Source organism: Oncorhynchus mykiss, chromosome 27 (assembly GCF_013265735.2).
Source record: "Oncorhynchus mykiss isolate Arlee chromosome 27, USDA_OmykA_1.1, whole genome shotgun sequence".
Lineage (NCBI taxonomy): Eukaryota > Metazoa > Chordata > Actinopteri > Salmoniformes > Salmonidae > Oncorhynchus > Oncorhynchus mykiss.
In genome coordinates, this window is record NC_048591.1 from 31,753,015 (window position 1) to 31,770,983 (window position 17,969).

Here is a 17,969-nt window from a genome sequence, read left to right on the forward strand (position 1 = left end):
ACCTCCAGTGCTGTAAAACCTCCAGTGCTGTAAAACCTCCAGTGCTGTAAAATCTCCATGTCCTTAGTTTATCCTATCATCTCTCTATAGGCTTTTCATTGGCTGAAGCGGCAAGGTCAGGTGTACTGTCTTTACATTACTCAATATTTTCTGAGTTGAGACTCCTTTATCTACCCAACCCATCTTTCATCTCCCCCTGCTCTCCTTAGCTTTGCATGCAGGGTACTTGACCTCTGACCTAGCCACTGGCGGGTAACCTAGATGTGGGTGAAGCACATGCTCAGCGGGGGCACACTTATTAGACAGTGGCCAGTCTGTCTGTGTCCTAAAGTTTGCTTGGATGCGGTCATGGTGACAGAGCCTAGCTTGGGTGAGGGCCAGGGAGGGGGCACTTTGGAATGTTCCAAGCGGGAGTAGACTAGATTGAGGGCAGGGCCGGGCCATTCCATCCTAAATTCTGCCCCTTCTGTCACCCCTTTACACTCTGCCTCATCCCATCAAAAATTGGTCTACTCCTCCTCACCACATTAATTCTCACCCCTTCTCACCCTCTTTCTCTTTCCTGATGCTGCCCTTGCCACATTCACATTCAAAAGGGTTCTTCGACTGTCCCCATAGGATAATCCTTTGAAGAACCATTTTTGGTTCCAAATAGAACCCTTTTGGTTCCAGGTAGAACACTTTTGAACAAAATAGTTCTACTTGAAACCAAAAACAGTTATCCTATGGGGACAACAGAATAATCCTTTTGGAACCCTTTTTTCTGAGTGTAGTCACAATTCGGACTTTTGATTGAGTCACTGCTCTAAAATCAGCCTATGATGGTAAAGTGTTAGTCACTGTGATTTCTGAGGGATGGCTTTTTCACTAATGTCTCTGTTTTCTCCCCCAGAGTCCACAAATAATCCTGTCTCCAGGGTGAAAATGCACAGACACGTGCCTAGCCTGACGCTAGTCTAAAACAGGCTGCATTAGATATGAGGATGTGACGCTATCAGTCGGCCCTTACCTGCTCCATCTTCACTCTGACACTAGACGCCTTATAGCAGCAGGACTGACCTGAATACACTCCTGCTGAGAGAGAGAGAGAGAGAGAGAGAGAGAGAGAGAGAGAGAGAGAGAGAGGTATAGGTGATGGATAAAGAGGGAGAGAGAAGGAGGGGGAGGGGAGGGGAGGGAGAGGGAGGGAGAGGGAAAGAGAGAGAGAGGGAGGGAGAGGGAAAGCGAGGGAGAGGGATTGAGAGGGAAATGGAGAGAGAGAGAGAACACCAAAATACAGTGTCCATGCCGAAAGCCTTGGTATCTATAATTACCATACTGCAGGAAGTTAGCTGTGGGACAATAAGGCCTGACCATGGACAGTAGCTGTGGCTGTGTCACCACTCCCTTACAATGGAAGACATTCCACAACAATGTTTTCTTGCAACGTTTAACTGTTGAGTTTTTGATAGCCAAACAGCCTTTCTTATTTTTCTTACGTCAAAGCTTTCAGCAGACTTCCAGTCGGTAGATTGTGGTAGAAATCTGGGGCTGAAATAGTAGCCTAGAGTAGTATTTTAATGATCATAGTACTGCTTCTGACTAGACAGCTTTTCTATTCTTTCAGCATAACATGTTGTTATTGTGAGATACTGGCTGACCCAGCTGAGGAGCTGGACTAGGACCTGTCACTAAGCTGTGGAGTGAGTCCTGTATGTACAGGTGACAGTTGCTAAGCTGCTCTGGGGTCATCCATTGCTGTGAACAGTTGTCATGCTGGTCAGCTGTGGAGGACCAAAAGGAACCAGCAGTTTTAGAACACAGATTGCAGGAAATGTGTTGTGTGTGTGTGTGTGAGGGGAATGAGTAGTGTTACAGTATTGGGTGGGTAACAGTATTGGGTGAGTTATAGTATTGGATGGGTTACAGTATTGGGTGGGTTACAGTATTGGGTGGGTTATAGTATTGGGTGAGTTATAGTATTGGATGGGTTACAGTATTGGGTGGGTTACAGTATTGGGTGGGTTATAGTATTGGGTGGGTTACAGTATTGGGTGAGTTATAGTATTGGGTGAGTTATAGTATTGGGTGAGTTATAGTATTGGGTGAGTTATAGTATTGGGTGAGTTACAGTATTGGGTGGGTTATAGTATTGGGTGGGTTACAGTATTGGGTGAGTTATAGTATTGGGTGAGTTATAGTATTGGGCGGGTTATAGTATTGGGTGGGTTATAGTATTGGGTGGGTTATAGTATTGGGTGAGTTATAGTATTGGGCGGGTTATAGTATTGGGTGGGTTACAGTATTGGGTGGGTTATAGTATCGGGTGGGTTGCAGTATTGGGTGAGTTATAGTATTGGGTGGGTTATAGTATTAGGTGGGTTATAGTATTGGGTGGGTTATAGTATTGGGTGGGTTACAGTATTGGGTGAGTTATAGTATTGGGTGGGTTACAGTATTCTGTGAGTTATAGTATCGGGTGGGTTAAAGTATTGGGTGGGTTACAGTATTGGGTGAGTTATAGTATTGGGTGGGTTATAGTATTGGGTGGGTTACAGCATTGGGTGAGTAACAGTATTGGGTGGGTAACAGTATTGGGTGAGTTATAGTATTGGGTGAGTTATAGTATTGGGTGGGTTATAGTATTGGGTGGGTTATAGTATAGGGTGGATTATAGTATTGGGTGAGTTATAGTATCGGGTGGGTTACAGTATTGGGTGAGTAACAGTATTGGGTGGGTTACAGTATTGGGTGTGTAACAGTATTGGGTGGGTTACGGTATTGGGTGAGTTATAGTATTGGGTGGGTTATAGTATTGGGTGGGTTACAGTATTGGGTGAGTTATAGTATTGGGTGGGTAACAGTATTGGGTGAGTTATAGTATTGGGTGGGTTACAGTATTGGGTGGGTTACAGTATTGGGTGGGTTATAGTATTGGGTGAGTTATAGTATTGGGTGGGTTATAGTATTGGGTGGGTTACAGTATTGGGTGGGTTACAGTATTGGGTGAGATATAGTATTGGGTGGGTTACAGTATTGGGTGGGTTATAGTATTGGGTGGGTTACAGTATTGGGTGGGTTACAGTATTGGGTGGGTTATAGTATTGGGTGGGTTACAGTATTGGGTGGGTTATAGTATTGGGTGAGTTATAGTATTGGGTGGGTTATAGTATTGGGTGGGTTACAGTATTGGGTGGGTTATAGTATTGGGTGGGTTATAGTATTGGGTGGGTTATAGTATTGGGTGGGTTACAGTATTGGGTGAGTTATAGTATTGGGTGGGTTACAGTATTGGGTGGGTTATAGTATTGGGTGGGTTATAGTATTGGGTGGGTTACAGTATTGGGTGAGTTATAGTATTGGGTGGGTTACAGTATTGGGTGGGTTATAGTATTGGGTGGGTTACAGTATTGGGTGAGTTATAGTATTGGGTGAGTTATAGTATTGGCTGGATGTATTAGTAACAATGATTTATTTTGGGATGGGAGTTTAGCATTAGTAATGCAAGGTTTGCCTTTAAAGTGATGGGGTGGGGTTCAACTCAATGGTCCTTTGTGCTACTGAGCTGATGATATCTTTAGGCTGATTGTTAGGAAGTTAATGGTCCTAAATCAGGTTGTTTTGAAGGGAGGGGGTTTAGTTCCTATGGCCTTTGAAGAGTTGGACTGAAACAATGACCTCGCTCTCTTTGGTTTCTGGTCTGACCAGATTACACTCCTACCATTCAGGTGTCGGCAAGATAGGAGCACACGTGTGTGTGTGTGTCTGTGTGAGAGAGAGTGTGTGTTTCCTCACTCACACCCAGATCCAGTGCCTCGAACAGCTGTGTGAACGGATCTGTAAACACTTGTTGTGTCAGATAGACAGACAGACTCCTTGCAGGACCCCTCTCAAACACACACACACACACACACACACACACACACACACACACACACACACACACACACACACACACACACACACACACACACACACACACACACACACACACACACACACACACACACACACTGCTGCTCTATCTGCATCTCACTCAGTCATGTCTCTCTCTGTTTTTCAATGATTCACCTGATCTGTTTCTCTAGGACCCCCAAAGCCCTTAATTAATCTGCTTTGTGTCTGATGACAAATGAGTGTGTTGTGAGTGTGGCGAGTTTAACTGTGATTGATCAGGGAAAGTTGGTGTGTGTGTGTGTCAGTCAAGCGCATACAGCTATCAGGGGACTGTCTGGTTAGGTTCGACCACCCGGATCGCTATTCCCGACATCAGACCTTTATCACAATATATCTGTCTCTCCTGTGTGTGTGTGTGTGCGTGTGTGCGTGTGCGTGTGTGTGTGTGTGTGCGTGTGTGTGTGTGTGTGTGTGTGTGTGTGTGTGTGTGTGTACGTGCGTGCGTGCGTGTGTGTGTTTAATGTCATTGGTAGGCTTAGGGCCTGTATCTCTATGTCTAGATGTGGCTGTCTGTTCAGACTCAGGGTATAGATGCCTTTCACCACATTGTGCCTGTCAGCCAGTCTAGGCTGAACTTGGCACATAGCTTACTAGAGCCATGAGGTTTTGCTGAGCATTTGAGCTGACCATGAGAAACACCACTGGGCTTTAGTTGTTGACTATATAACTATCTATTACCCATAGTTGTTGTCCTTTTTGACAAACAGACATTACATGTTTCCTCTCCTGGTAATTTAATGTGAGGTAGTGTAATGTCTGTGTACCTTCCTTTCTCCCTGGCTGTATGTCTGTACACTACATGACCAAGTATGTGGACACCTGCTCATCAAACATCTCATACCAGAATCATGGGCACTCTTCTGGGATGGCTTTCAAGTAGGTGTTGGAACATTGCTGCGGGGACTTGCTTCCATTCAGCCACAAGAGCATTAGTGAGGTCAGGCACTGATGTTGGGCGATTACGCCTGGCTCACAGTATGCGTTCCAATTCATCCCAAATGTATTCAATGGGGTTGAGGTCAGTGCTCTGTGCATGCCAGACAAGTTTTTCCATACTGATCTTGACAAACCATTTCTGTATGGACCTCGCCTTGTGCACGGGGCCTTGTCAAGCTGAAACATAAAAGTTCCTCCCCCAAACTGTTGCCACAAAGTTGGAAGCACAGAATCTTCTAAATCAGATCAAATTGTATTGGTCACATACACGTGTCTAGCAGATGTTATTGCAGGTGTAGCGAAATGCTTGTGTCTAGAATGTCAATAACTGCTTTAGCGTTAAGATTTCCCTTCACTGGAACTAAGGGGCCTAACCCGAACCATAAAAAACAGCCCCAGACCATAATTCCTCCTCCACCAAACTTTACAGTTGGCACTATGCATTTGGGCAGGTAGCGTTCTCCTGGCAGCCGCCAAACCCAGATTTGTGCGTCGGACTGCCAGATGGTGAAGCTGATTCATCACTCCAGAAAATGTGTTTCCACTGTTCCAGAGTCCAATGGAGGCGAGCTTCATATTTTTATTTATTTATTTATTTTACCTTTATTTAACCAGGTAGGCAAGTTGAGAACAAGTTCTCATTTACAATTGCGACCTGGCCAAGATAAAGCAAAGCAGTTTGACAGATACAACAACACAGAGTTACACATGGAGTAAAACAAACATACAGTCAATAATAAAGTATAAACAAGTCTATATACAATGTGAGCAAATGAGGTGAGAAGGGAGGTAAAGGCAAAAAAGGCCTTGGTGGCAAGGTAAATACAATATAGCAAGTAAAACACTGGAATGGTAGTTTTGCAATGGAAGAATGTGCAAAGTAGAAATAAAAAAATAATGGGGTGCAAAGGAGCAAAATAAATAAATAAATTAAATACAGTTGGGAAAGAGGTAGTTGATAGGGCTAAATTATAGGTGGGCTATGTACAGGTGCAGTAATCTGTGAGCTGCTCTGACAGTTGGTGCTTAAAGCTAGTGAGGGAGATAAGTGTTTCCAGTTTCAGAGATTTTTGTAGTTCGTTCCAGTCATTGGCAGCAGAGAACTGGAAAGAGAGACGGCCAAAGAAAGAATTGGTTTTGGGGGTGACTAGAGAGATATACCTGCTGGAGCGTGTGCTACAGGTGGGAGATGCTATGGTGACCAGCGAGCTGAGATAAGGGGGGACTTTACCTAGCAGGGTCTTGTAGATGACATGGAGCCAGTGGGTTTGGCGACGAGTATGAAGCGAGGGCCAGCCAACGAGAGCGTACAGGTCGCAATGGTGGGTAGTATATGGGGCTTTGGTGACAAAACGGATTGCACTGTGATAGACTGCATCCAATTTGTTGAGTAGGGTATTGGAGGCTATTTTGTAAATTACATCGCCAAAGTCGAGGATTGGTAGGATGGTCAGTTTTACAAGGGTATGTTTGGCAGCATGAGTGAAGGATGCTTTGTTGCGAAATAGGAAGCCAATTCTAGATTTAACTTTGGATTGGAGATGTTTGATATGGGTCTGGAAGGAGAGTTTACAGTCTAACCAGACACCTAAGTATTTGTAGTTGTCCACGTATTCTAAGTCAGAGCCGTCCAGAGTAGTGATGTTGGACAGGCGGGTAGGTGCAGGTAGTGATCGGTTGAAGAGCATGCATTTAGTTTTACTTGTATTTAAGAGCAATTGGAGGCCACGGAAGGAGAGTTGTATGGCATTGAAGCTTGCCTGGAGGGTTGTTAACACAGTGTCCAAAGAAGGGCCGGAAGTATACAGAATGGTGTCGTCTGCGTATAGGTGGATCAGAGACTCACCAGCAGCAAGAGCGACCTCATTGATGTATACAGAGAAGAGAGTCGGTCCAAGAATTGAACCCTGTGGCACCCCCATAGAGACTGCCAGAGGTCCGGACAACAGACCCTCAGATTTGACACACTGAACTCTATCAGAGAAGTAGTTGGTGAACCAGGCGAGGCAATCATTTGAGAAACCAAGGCTGTTGAGTCTGCCGATGAGGATGTGGTGATTGACAGAGTCAAAAGCCTTGGCCAGATCAATGAATACGGCTGCACAGTAATGTTTCTTATCGATGGCGGTTAAGATATCGTTTAGGACCTTGAGCGTGGCTGAGGTGCATATTACTCCAGCCAACACTTGGCATTGTGCATGGTGATCTTAGGATGCTCAGCCTTGAAAACCCATTTAATGAACCTCCCGACGAACAGTTCTTGTGCTGACATTGCTTCCAGAGCTAGTTTAGAACTCGAAATTGAGTGTTGCAACTGAGGACAGATGATTTTTATGCACTACACACTTCAACACTCTGCGGTACCATTCTGTGAGCTTGAGTGGCCTAGACGTTTCCACTTCACAATAACAGCACCTACGGTTGACCAGGGCAACTCTAGCAGGGCAGAAATTTGACAAACTGACGACTTGTTGGAAACGTAGGTGGTATGGTGGTATTTGCATGGCTGTGTGCTCTATTTTATACACCTGTCAGTAACGGGTGTGGCTTAAATAGCCACTAATTTGAAGGGGTGTCCACATTGTGTATATACAGTATAGTGTAGGTAGGTTTGACAGGGTAAGGAAGGCTTCATAGAGTTGTGCTGTTATAATGTAAGTTCATGGATCAACCCTCTTCTCTCTGTAGGTTTGACAGTGGTAAGGATGGCTTCATAGACCTGATGGAGCTGAAGATGATGATGGAGAAGCTGGGGGCTCCTCAGACCCACCTGGGCCTCAAGAACATGATCAAAGAGGTGGATGAGGACTTCGACGGCAAGCTGAGCTACAGAGAGGTGTGTGTACTGTATTGTCTACTTCCATGTCAATTTCCCTGTGTGTGTGTGTGTGTGTGTGTGTGTGTGTGTGTGTGTGTGTGTGTGCCTCATAGAGGCCTGTTAATTACAGTGTGTATTTTTTAACTGCAGTAAAACATATAGTGCCTTCAGAAAGTATTCACACTTGACTTTCCAACATTTTGCTGTGTTACAATCTGAATTTAAAATGGATTCAATTGATATTTTTGTTGTCATTGGCCTACACACAATACCCCATAATGTCAAAGTAGAAACATGTTATTTTTATGTTTAGAATTTTTGCGAATGAATCAAAAAGGAAAAGCTGAAATGTCTTGAGTTAATACGTTTTCAATCCCTTTGTTATGGCAAACCTAAATACGTTCAGGAGTGTAAATGTGCTTAACAAGTCACATAATAAGTTGCAATACTAATGTTAAACATGATTTTTTAAATGACATTAATGTACCCCAAACATTATCTGTAAGGTCCCTCAGTCGAACAGTGAATTTCAAACACAGATTCAAACACAAAGACCAGGGAGGTTTTCTAATGCCTCGCAAAGAAGTGCCCCTATTGGCAGATGATTAAAAATAAAACAACAGACATTGAATATCCCTTTGAACATGTAACATTTTTATTGCACTTTGGATGGTGTATCAATACACCCAGTCACTACAATGATACAGGTGTCCTTCCAAACTCAGTAGCCGGAGAGGAAGGAAACCTCTCAGAGATTTCACCATGATGCCAATGGTGACTTTAAAACAGTTACAGAGTTGATAGGAGAAAGAATGGACCAACAACATTGTAGTTACTCCACAATACTAACCTAATTGACAGAGTGAAAAGAAGGAAGCCTGTACAGAATACAAATATTCCAATACATGCATCCTCTTTGAAACAAGGCACTAAATTAATACTGCAAAACATGTGGCAAAGCAATTAACTTTTTGTCCTGAATATGAAGTGTTATGTTTGTGGCAAATCCAATACAACACATTACTGAGTACCACTCTCCATATTTTCAAGCATAGTGGTGGCTGGGTCATGTTATGGGTATGCTTGTAATCTTTAAGGACAGGGGAGTTTTTCAGGATAATTTAGGATCATTTACGGAATGGAGCTAAGCACAGGCAAAATCCTAGAGAAAACCTGGTTCAGTCTGTTTTCCACCAGACACTAGGAGAGGAATTCACCTTTCAGCAGGACAATAACCTAAAACATTATTATTGGGGTTTTTCTCGCAATTTTGAATTCAGGCTGTAACAACAAAAATGTGTAATAAGTCAAGAGGTATGAATACTTTCTGAAGGCACTGCACTGCTCTCAGGACTGTCTGTAAAAGGCTGTGTCTCAATATCACTCTGTGTGTATGGGGGGGGGGGTCTCTTAATAGCAAGGCTGTGCTCACTGAGTCTGTACACAGTCAAAACTTTCCTTAATTGTGGGTCAGTCACAGTGGTCAGGTATTCTGCCACTGTGTACCCTCTGTTTAGGGCCAAATAGCATTCTAGTTTGCTCTGTTATTTGGTAAATTCCTTCCAATGTTTCAAGTAATTATCTTTTTGTTTTCTCATGATTTGGTTGGGTCTAATTGTGTTGATGTTGCTGTCCTAGGGCTCTCCTTCTCTTTTCTACCCCTTCCCTCTATCTTCTTCCTCCCACTCTCCCTGTCTCCCTCCTTCTCTTTCCTACCCCCTCCCTCTCCCTTCTCCCACCCACTCCCCCGCCTCCCTCAATCTCTTTCCTATCCCCTTCCTCTCACTTCTCCCTCCCTCTCTCTCCTTATCTTTCCTACCCCCTCTATCTCCCCTTCTCTCCCCCTCTCTCCCTCTCTCACACACTCATTTACATTTGACATTTTAGTCATTTAGCAGACACTCTTATCCAGAGCAACTTACAGTTAGTGTTCACTCACAGGGTTAAACAGGTGATAGGAGCAGCTGAACAGAGACATACAAAGACTCTGTTGTGTTTCAGCTCTGGGGCGTTGACTCGACCAATCCTTGCTTCTCTCTGCCTCTCATTCTCTTGATTGGAGTTCCACACAGACATATCCCATTACACAGCACAGTTCCCCTAGGACCACTGGTGGTCAGGCTAGATGGGGCCAGCTAGATGGGGAATTCTATCACCCCTCAGAGCCTGGTTCATCTCTAGAGGTTTTCCTAGCCACTCTGCTTCTACATCTGCATTGCTTGCTCTTTGTGGTTTTAGGCTGGGTATCAGTATGGCACTCTGTGACAACTGCTGATGTAAAAACAACTTTCTAAAATACATTTGATTGATTGATATCAGGTTGCTACACCAAGGTCACACACGGAAAGTACTTTTCTTAGGAGGACAGTTCCGACACTAAACCCACAGACATGAACAGTTGTTATAATGTCTATATGATTTTATGACACAGATATTAGAAGGAACAGTTATAACTTCTACATGATGCTATGATATTAGAAGGAACAGTTATCACTTCTAAATGATTTACTTTGATCATCGCGCTCTAGCGACTCCTTGTGGCGAGCCAGGCGCCTGCGGGCAGTTGAATGGTGTTTCCTCTGACACATTGGTGCGGCTGGCTTTGGGATTAAGCGGGCGGATGTTAAGAAGTGCAGTCAGGTGTGTCATGTTTTGGAGGACACATGACTCGACCTTCGCATCCCAAGCCCATTGGGGATTTGTAGAAATTATGACAAGATCGAAATTGGGGAGAAAATAAATCATAATAAAAGGTCAAACGAAACGAAGTGCAGCTAGTTCGCAGTCTTTCCAGCTTCAGTTTGAAGTGATTGTGTTAGCTTGGTTGCTGGCTAGCTCCTCTGAACAACAGTGTCCTGACGAGTGAGCACATTTTCTATGCCAGGTGAAATCGTGCCTCATTATCTCATTGTTACGGATGTATACAAATAAATGTCTCTAGAAAGCAGCTTAAACAAATGCAAATGCAGCTACTTTGCTGTTATTCTGGCTGCACTTTTTGAAGTGACTGTAAGTAAGCCGTAGTTGGCTAGCTAGCAAGTAAGGGATAAGAACATTGCCAGCCAGTATTGCAAAGCTACATTTAGAACAAACGACTGGGTCGCTCGCGTCCATGGATACAGAAAAAAAAGACTGAACGTATGGGTCGCGTCTCTAACAACCGGAACAATAGAACGAACGACCACCCAGCTTGGGTAGCAACCCTAGATTTGTGTCGGGACTATATCTTGTGGAAGGATGAAATAGTATGAAAAAATTCATAAAAATAACTTTTTAATGAAAATATGTCCATCATTATTTGAATATGTTGGTAACCCGTTATACAAAAGTGATAATGCCCTCAATGGCCGGTGTTTGGAGGATATTTTGGCACAGTTTACCGGACGAACACCCGTGCCAATGTATCCTCCAAACACGGGCTTCTTGGGCATGATCACTTAAGTGAAGCTTTGTAGGGATTGCAAGCTATGAAACACAATTGTTGTGACAGTACATTAAATGTAGGACCCTATATTTGACAAAAAAAGTCTTTTCATAGCCATTTTAGAGCAAAAAACGACCTACAATAACATATTCTGTTTATTTCACAATTTGCAGTGCACTGTAATAAAACTCTGTATCTATGTATATATTCTACAATCTACTGACCTAAAAAGTATCGATATGCATAGTTCTGCCTGAGCCTCTCTTACCCACCTTGATGTTTTCCTTTCTCCTCCAGTTCCTGCTGATCTTCAGGCGAGCAGCTGCCGGCGAGCTGCTGGAGGAGAGTGGTCTGATGGCTCTGGCCAGACTGTCTGAGATAGACGTCTCCACAGAGGGAGTCATGGGGGCACGGGCCTTTTTCGAGGCTAAGGTAGGACTGGGATGGAGGAAAAGGAGAGAGAGAGATAGAGAGTGTGTGTGTGTGTGTGTGTGTGTGTGTGTGTGTGTGTGTGTGTGTGTGTGTGTGTGTGTGTGTGTGTGTGTGTGTGTGTGTGTGTGTGTGTGTGTGTGTGTGTGTTAGAGGTTGACCGATTTAGATTTTTCAACACCGATACCGATTATTGGAGGACCAAAAAAGCCGATACCGATTAATCGGACAATTTTTAAAATGTATTTGTAATAATGACAATTACAACAATACTGAATGAACACTTATTTTAACTTAATACAATACATCAATAAAGATCAATTTAGCCTCAAATAAATAATGAAACATGTTCAATTTGGTTTAAATAATGCAAAAACAAAGTGTTGGAGAAGTAAAAGTGCAATATGTGCCATGTAAAAAAGGTTGAGTTCCTTGCTCAGAACATAAGAACATATGGAAATTGGTGGTTCCTTTTAACATGAGACTTCAATATTCCAAGGTAAGAGGTTTTAGGTTGTTGTTAATATAGTATTTATAGGACTATTTCTCTCTATACCATTTGTATTTCATATACCTTTGACTATTGGATGTTCTTATAGGCACTATAGTATTGCCAGTGTAACAGTATAGCTTCCGTCCCTCTCCTCGCCCCTACCTGGGCTCGAACCAGGAACTCATCGATAAAAGCCACACTCGAAGCAGCGTTACCCATCGCTCCACAAAAGCCGCAGCCCTTGCAGAGCAAGGGGAATAACTACTCCAAGTCTCAGAGCGAGTGACGTTTGAAACGCTATTAGCGCACACCCAGCTAACTAGCTAGCCATTTCACATCGGTTACACCAGCCATTAGGCTGATAGGCTTGAAGTCATAAACAGTGCTGTGCTTGCGAAGAGCTGCTGGCAAAACGCACAAAAGTGCTGTTTGAATGAATGCTTACGAGCCTGCTGCTGCCTACCATCGCTCAGTCAGACTGCTCTATCAAATCCAATACTTAATTAGAACATAATAACACACAGAAATACGAGCCTTTGGTCATTAATATGGTAGAATCCAGAAACTATCATTTCGAAAACAAAACGTTTATTATTTCAGTGAAATACGGAACCGTTCGGTATTTTATCTAATGGGTGGCATCCCCAAGTCTAAATATTCTTGTTACATTGCACAACCTTCAATGTTATGTCATAATTACGTAAAATTCTGGCAAATTAGTTTGCAATGAGCCAGGCTACCCAAACTGTTGCAAATACCCTGACTCTGCGTGCAATGAATGCAAGAGAAATGACACAATTTCACCTGGTTAATATTGCCTGCTAACCTGGATTTCTTGAAGCTAAATATGCAGGTTTAAAAATATATACTTCTGTGTATTGATTTTAAGAAAGGCATTGGTGTTTATGGTTAGGTACAGTCGTCCAACGATTGTGATTTTTTCGCAAATGCGCTTTTGTTAAATCATCCCCCAGCGTTGCATTGATTATATTCAACGCAGGACACGATAGATAAACTAGTAATATCATCAACCACTATTGATTATGATTGATTGATTGTTTTTTATAAGATAAGTTTAATGCTAGCTAGCAACTTACCTGGGCTTCTACTGCATTCACGTAACAGGCAGGCTCCTCGTGGAGTACAATGGGAGGCAGGTGGTTAGAGCATTGCATTAGTAACTGTAGGGTTGCAAGATTGGATCCCCCGAGCTGACAAGGTGAAAATCTTTTGTTCTGCCCCTGAACAAGGCAGTTAACCCACCGTTCCTAGGCCGTCATTGAAAATAAGAATGTGTTCTTAACTGACTTGCCTAGTTAAATAAAGGTATATAAAAAAACGATTTGGCAAAATCGGCGCCCAAAAATACAGATTTACGATTATTATGAACACTTGAAATCGGCCCTAATTAATCGGCCATTCTGATTAATCGGTCGACCTCTAGTGTGTGTGTGTGTGTGTGTGTGTGTGTGTGTGTGTGTGTGCGTGCGTGCGTGCGTGTGTGTGTGTACAGTTACCAGTCAAAAGTTTGGACACCTACTCATTTAAGGGTTTTTCTTTATTTTTTTACTATTTTCTACATTGTATAATAATAGTGAAGACTTCAACACTATGAAATAACACATATGGAATAATTTAGTAACCAAAAAAGTGTTAAACAAATAAAAATAGTTTTTATATTTTAGATTCTTCAAAGTAGCCACGCTTTGCCTTGATGACAGTTTTGTACACTCTTGGCATTCTCTCAACCAGCTTCATGAAGAATGCTTTTCCAACATTCTTTTCCAGCATCTGATGGAGTTCCCACATATGCAGAGGATTTGTTGGCTGCTTTTCCTTCACTCTGTGGTCCAACTCATCCCAAACAATCTCAATTGGGTTGAGGTCAGGTGATTGTGGAGGCCAGGTCATCTGATGCTGCAGTCCATCACTCACCTTGGTCAAATAGCCCTTACACAGCCTGGAGGTGTGTTGGGTCATTGACATGTTGAAAAACAAATGAGATGGGATGGCGTATCGCTGCAGAATGCTGTGGTAGCCATGCTGGTTAAGTGTGCCTTGAATTCTAAATAAATCACAGACTGTATCACCCGCAAAGCACCTGCAAAGCACCATCACACCTCCTCCATGCTTCATGGTGGGAATCACACATGCAGAGATCATCTGTTCACCTACTCTGCATCTCACAAAGACAAGGTGGTTGGAACCAGAAATCTCAAATTTGGATTAATCCGACCAAAGGACAGATTTCCAAGCAAGTCTCTTCTTCTTATTGGTGTCCTTTAGTAGTGGTTTCTTTGCAGCAATTTGACCATGAAGGCCTGATTCTCTGCTGAACAGTTGACGTTGAGATCTGTCTGTTACTTGAACTCCGTGAAGCATTTTATTTGGGCTGCAATTTGTGAGGCTGGTAACTCTAATGAACTTTTCCTCTGCAGCCGAGGTAACTCTGGGTCTTCCTTTCCTGTGGCGGTCCTCATGAGAGCCAGTTTCATCATAGTGCTTGATGGTTTTTGCGACTGCACTTGAAGAAACGTTCAAAGTTCTTGAAATGTTCTGAATTGGCTGACCATGTTGTAAAGTAATGATGGACTATCTTTTCTCTTTGCTTTTTTGAGCTGTTCTTGCCATAATATGGACTTGGTCTTTTACCAAATACGGCTATCTTCTGTATACTACACCTACCATGTCACAACACAGCTGATTGGCTGAAATGCATTAGAAGGAAAGAAATTCCACAAATTAACTTTTAACAAAGCACACATTTTAATTGAAATGCATTCCAGGTGACTACCTCATTAATCGGGTTTAATTTGGTTACTACATGATACCATATGTGTTATTTCATAGTTTTGATGTCTTCACTATTATTCTACAATGTAGAAAATAGTAAAAATAAAGAAACCATTAAATTAGTAGGTGTGTTCAACCTTTTGACTGGTACTGTATGTACACTACCGTTCAAAAGTTTGGGGTCACTTACAAATGTCCTTGTTTTTGAAAGAATCTATTTTTTTGTCCATTAAAATAACATAAAATGGATCAGAAATACAGTGAGACATTGTTAATATTGTAAATGACTTTTGTAGCTGGATACGCCTGATTTTTAATGGGATATCTACATAGGTGTACAGAGACCAATTATCAGTAACTACCACTCCTGTGTTCCAATGGCACGTTGTGCTAGCTAATCCAAGTTGATCATTTTAAAAGTATAATTGATCATTCGAAAAACCTTTTGCAATTATGTTAGCACAGCTGAAAACTGTTGTCCTGATTAAAGAAGCAATACAACTGGCCTTCTTTAGACTAGTTGAGTATCTGGAGCATCAGCATTTGTGGGTTTGATTACAGGCTCAAAATGGCCAGAAACAAAGACCTTTCTTCTGAAACTAGTCAGTCTATTCTTGTTCTGAGAAATGAAGGCTTTTCAATGCGAGAATTTGCCAAGAAACTGAAGATCTGGTACAACGCTGTGTACTGCTCCCTTCACAGAACAGTGCAAACTGGCTCTAGCCAGAATAGAAAGAGAAGTGGGAGGCCCTGGTGCACAACTGAGCAAGTACATTAGAGTGTCAAGTTTGAGAAACAGACACATCACAAGTCCTCAACTGGCAGCTTCATTAAATAGTACCCGCAAAACTCCAGTCTCAACATCAACAGTGAAGAGGTGACTCCGGAATGCTGGCCTTCTAGGCAGAGTTGCAAAGAAAAGCCATATCTCAGACTGGCCAATAAAAGTAAAAGATTAAGCAAAAGAACACAAACACTGGACAGAGGAAGATTGGAAAAAAGTGTTATGGACAGACTAATCTAAGTTTGAGGTATTCGGATCACAAAGAAGAACATTCGTGAGATGCAGAAAAAAATGAAAAGATGCTGGAGGAGTGCTTGATGCCATCTGTCAAGCATGGTGGAGGCAATGTGATGGTCTGGGGGTGCTTTGGTGGTGATATATGTGGAGATTTGTACAGGGTAACAGGGATCTTGAAGAGGGAAGGCTGCCACATACCCTGTGGACGGCGCTTAATTGGAGCCAATATCCTCCTACTACAGGACAATGACCCAAAGCACAGCTACAAACTATGCAATAGCTATTTAGGGAAGAAGCAGTCAGCTGGTATTCTGTCTATAATGGAGTGGCCAGCACAGTCACCGGATCTCAACCCTGTTGAGCTGTTGTGGGAGCAGCTTGACCGTATGGTACGTAAGAAGTGCCCATCAAGCCAATCCAACTTGTGGGAGGTGCTTCAGGAAGCATGGGGTGAAAACTCTTCAGATTACCTCAACAAATTGACAACTAGAATACCAAAGGTCTGCAAGGCTGTAATTGCTGCAAATGGGGGATTCTTTGAGGAAAGCAAAGTTTGAAGGACACTACTATTTCAATTAAAAATCATTATTTATATCCTTGTCAACGTCTTGACTATATTTCCTATTCATTTTTGCAACTCATTTCATGTATGTTTTCATGGAAAACAAGGACATTTAAGTGATCCCAAACTTTTAAACGGTAGTGTATGTATGTGTGAGAAAAGGTTGGTTATGTGTCAATGTTATAGAATCAATGCCCATGACAAACCAGGTTGATTGGACAAGGGAAGGGTGTGTGACATGTGTCCCAGATGTATAGCACTCAGCTATTTTAAGAACTGACGTACATTAGCTGGCCTGATTTATTCTTCATCTTTCCCATCATAACAGGGTTCTACATCAGCATGTCTTATGCCACATCCAACCTCTAGTGGTAGAAAGAGAAATACAGTGACAGTGTGTGTGTTCTGTGCTGTTTTTGAGTCTGTTACATCATCCAATGTTTAGAGTGGTGTTATATAATCCTTGCTGTACTGTAGATCTAATTGTGTTGTATGGTGCAGGTGCAGGCTCTGAAGGTGGGCAGTAAGTTTGAGGCTGAGATCCGAGAGGAGCAGGAGGAACGGAAGAGACAGGAGCTAGATAGGAAACGGAGACAGGCTGCTTTCAAAGAGCTGCAGTCTGCCTTCTGCTCTTAACACAGTAGACACACTAAAACACACACACACACACACACACACACACACACACACACACACACACACACACACACACACACACACACTAAAACGTCCATGATCACACGCAGACTTACATGCACTGGAAGGGAGGTTTTAAAGTAGTTCCACAGCCTCCCTGAATACACAAATAAGAGTATTTTATTGAATAATGCAAGAGATTGCTAATACGGTTATTGTTATGATATGGCTATTATGATTGATTGTTGTTATTATTGTTCTAATTAATATGATTGTATTAGCTATTATACACAATATTCTCACATGTTTTCAAACAGTGAGGTCATGCCTATTTTAAGGAAATAGATTGTTCTATTTGCCATGAATCATTTAATTGTTTGATGTTCCATACTGAAAAGGTTTTGTGGAGCAATGTATTGACCAATTTATGTGTAGAAGGCAAAGGAATGTTACAATACCTGTGTCAAAAACAGTTTCTCACATTTTCAAAATCACTCTGTGAATCTACGTTTTTACTTTTGGCAGATTGTACTATTATATTGTATATTATTATTATATTATACTGACCTGTAATCCATGTTTGTTTAATTTCTAGAAACATACCATCATGTAACACTGTAGCAATATGTTGTCTTATGTGTTCTGAAATTAAAAGGAAATGGATGTATTGTATTTTTCCATAAATAAAACAATGGTAATCACATTCTGTCTGCTTTCTCAATAATGTGTGTATTCTAATGATGTCATATAGTTTGCTGCTCTGATAAGTTTCCAACAGCTGTTGCACAGTACCGGTGAGGAAAGACAGGGGGCAGCATGGTAGCGAGGCTGACTTGATGTAGTAACATACACACCCAGCTGTAATACCCTCATCGCCATACAAGATTACATTTTGTAGCCACTTGTCATCCACATTCAACA

At 42.3% G+C, this 17,969-nt stretch overlaps 1 protein-coding gene across 1 annotated transcript in view; it reads left to right on the forward strand.

Moving 5' to 3' along the window:
* The window catches only part of efhd1 (EF-hand domain family, member D1), a 22,090-nt gene extending 4,339 nt beyond the window's left edge, over nucleotides 1-17,751 (forward strand). Inside the window, exons 2-4 of the mRNA XM_021588375.2 lie at nucleotides 7,561-7,708; nucleotides 11,412-11,546; nucleotides 16,914-17,751. Of these exons, the coding sequence (XP_021444050.1) occupies nucleotides 7,561-7,708; nucleotides 11,412-11,546; nucleotides 16,914-17,048 (418 nt within the window). The 3' untranslated portion in view covers nucleotides 17,049-17,751. The remainder of the gene's footprint in view (nucleotides 1-7,560; nucleotides 7,709-11,411; nucleotides 11,547-16,913) is intronic.
* The last annotated feature ends 218 nt before the right edge of the window (nucleotides 17,752-17,969 follow it).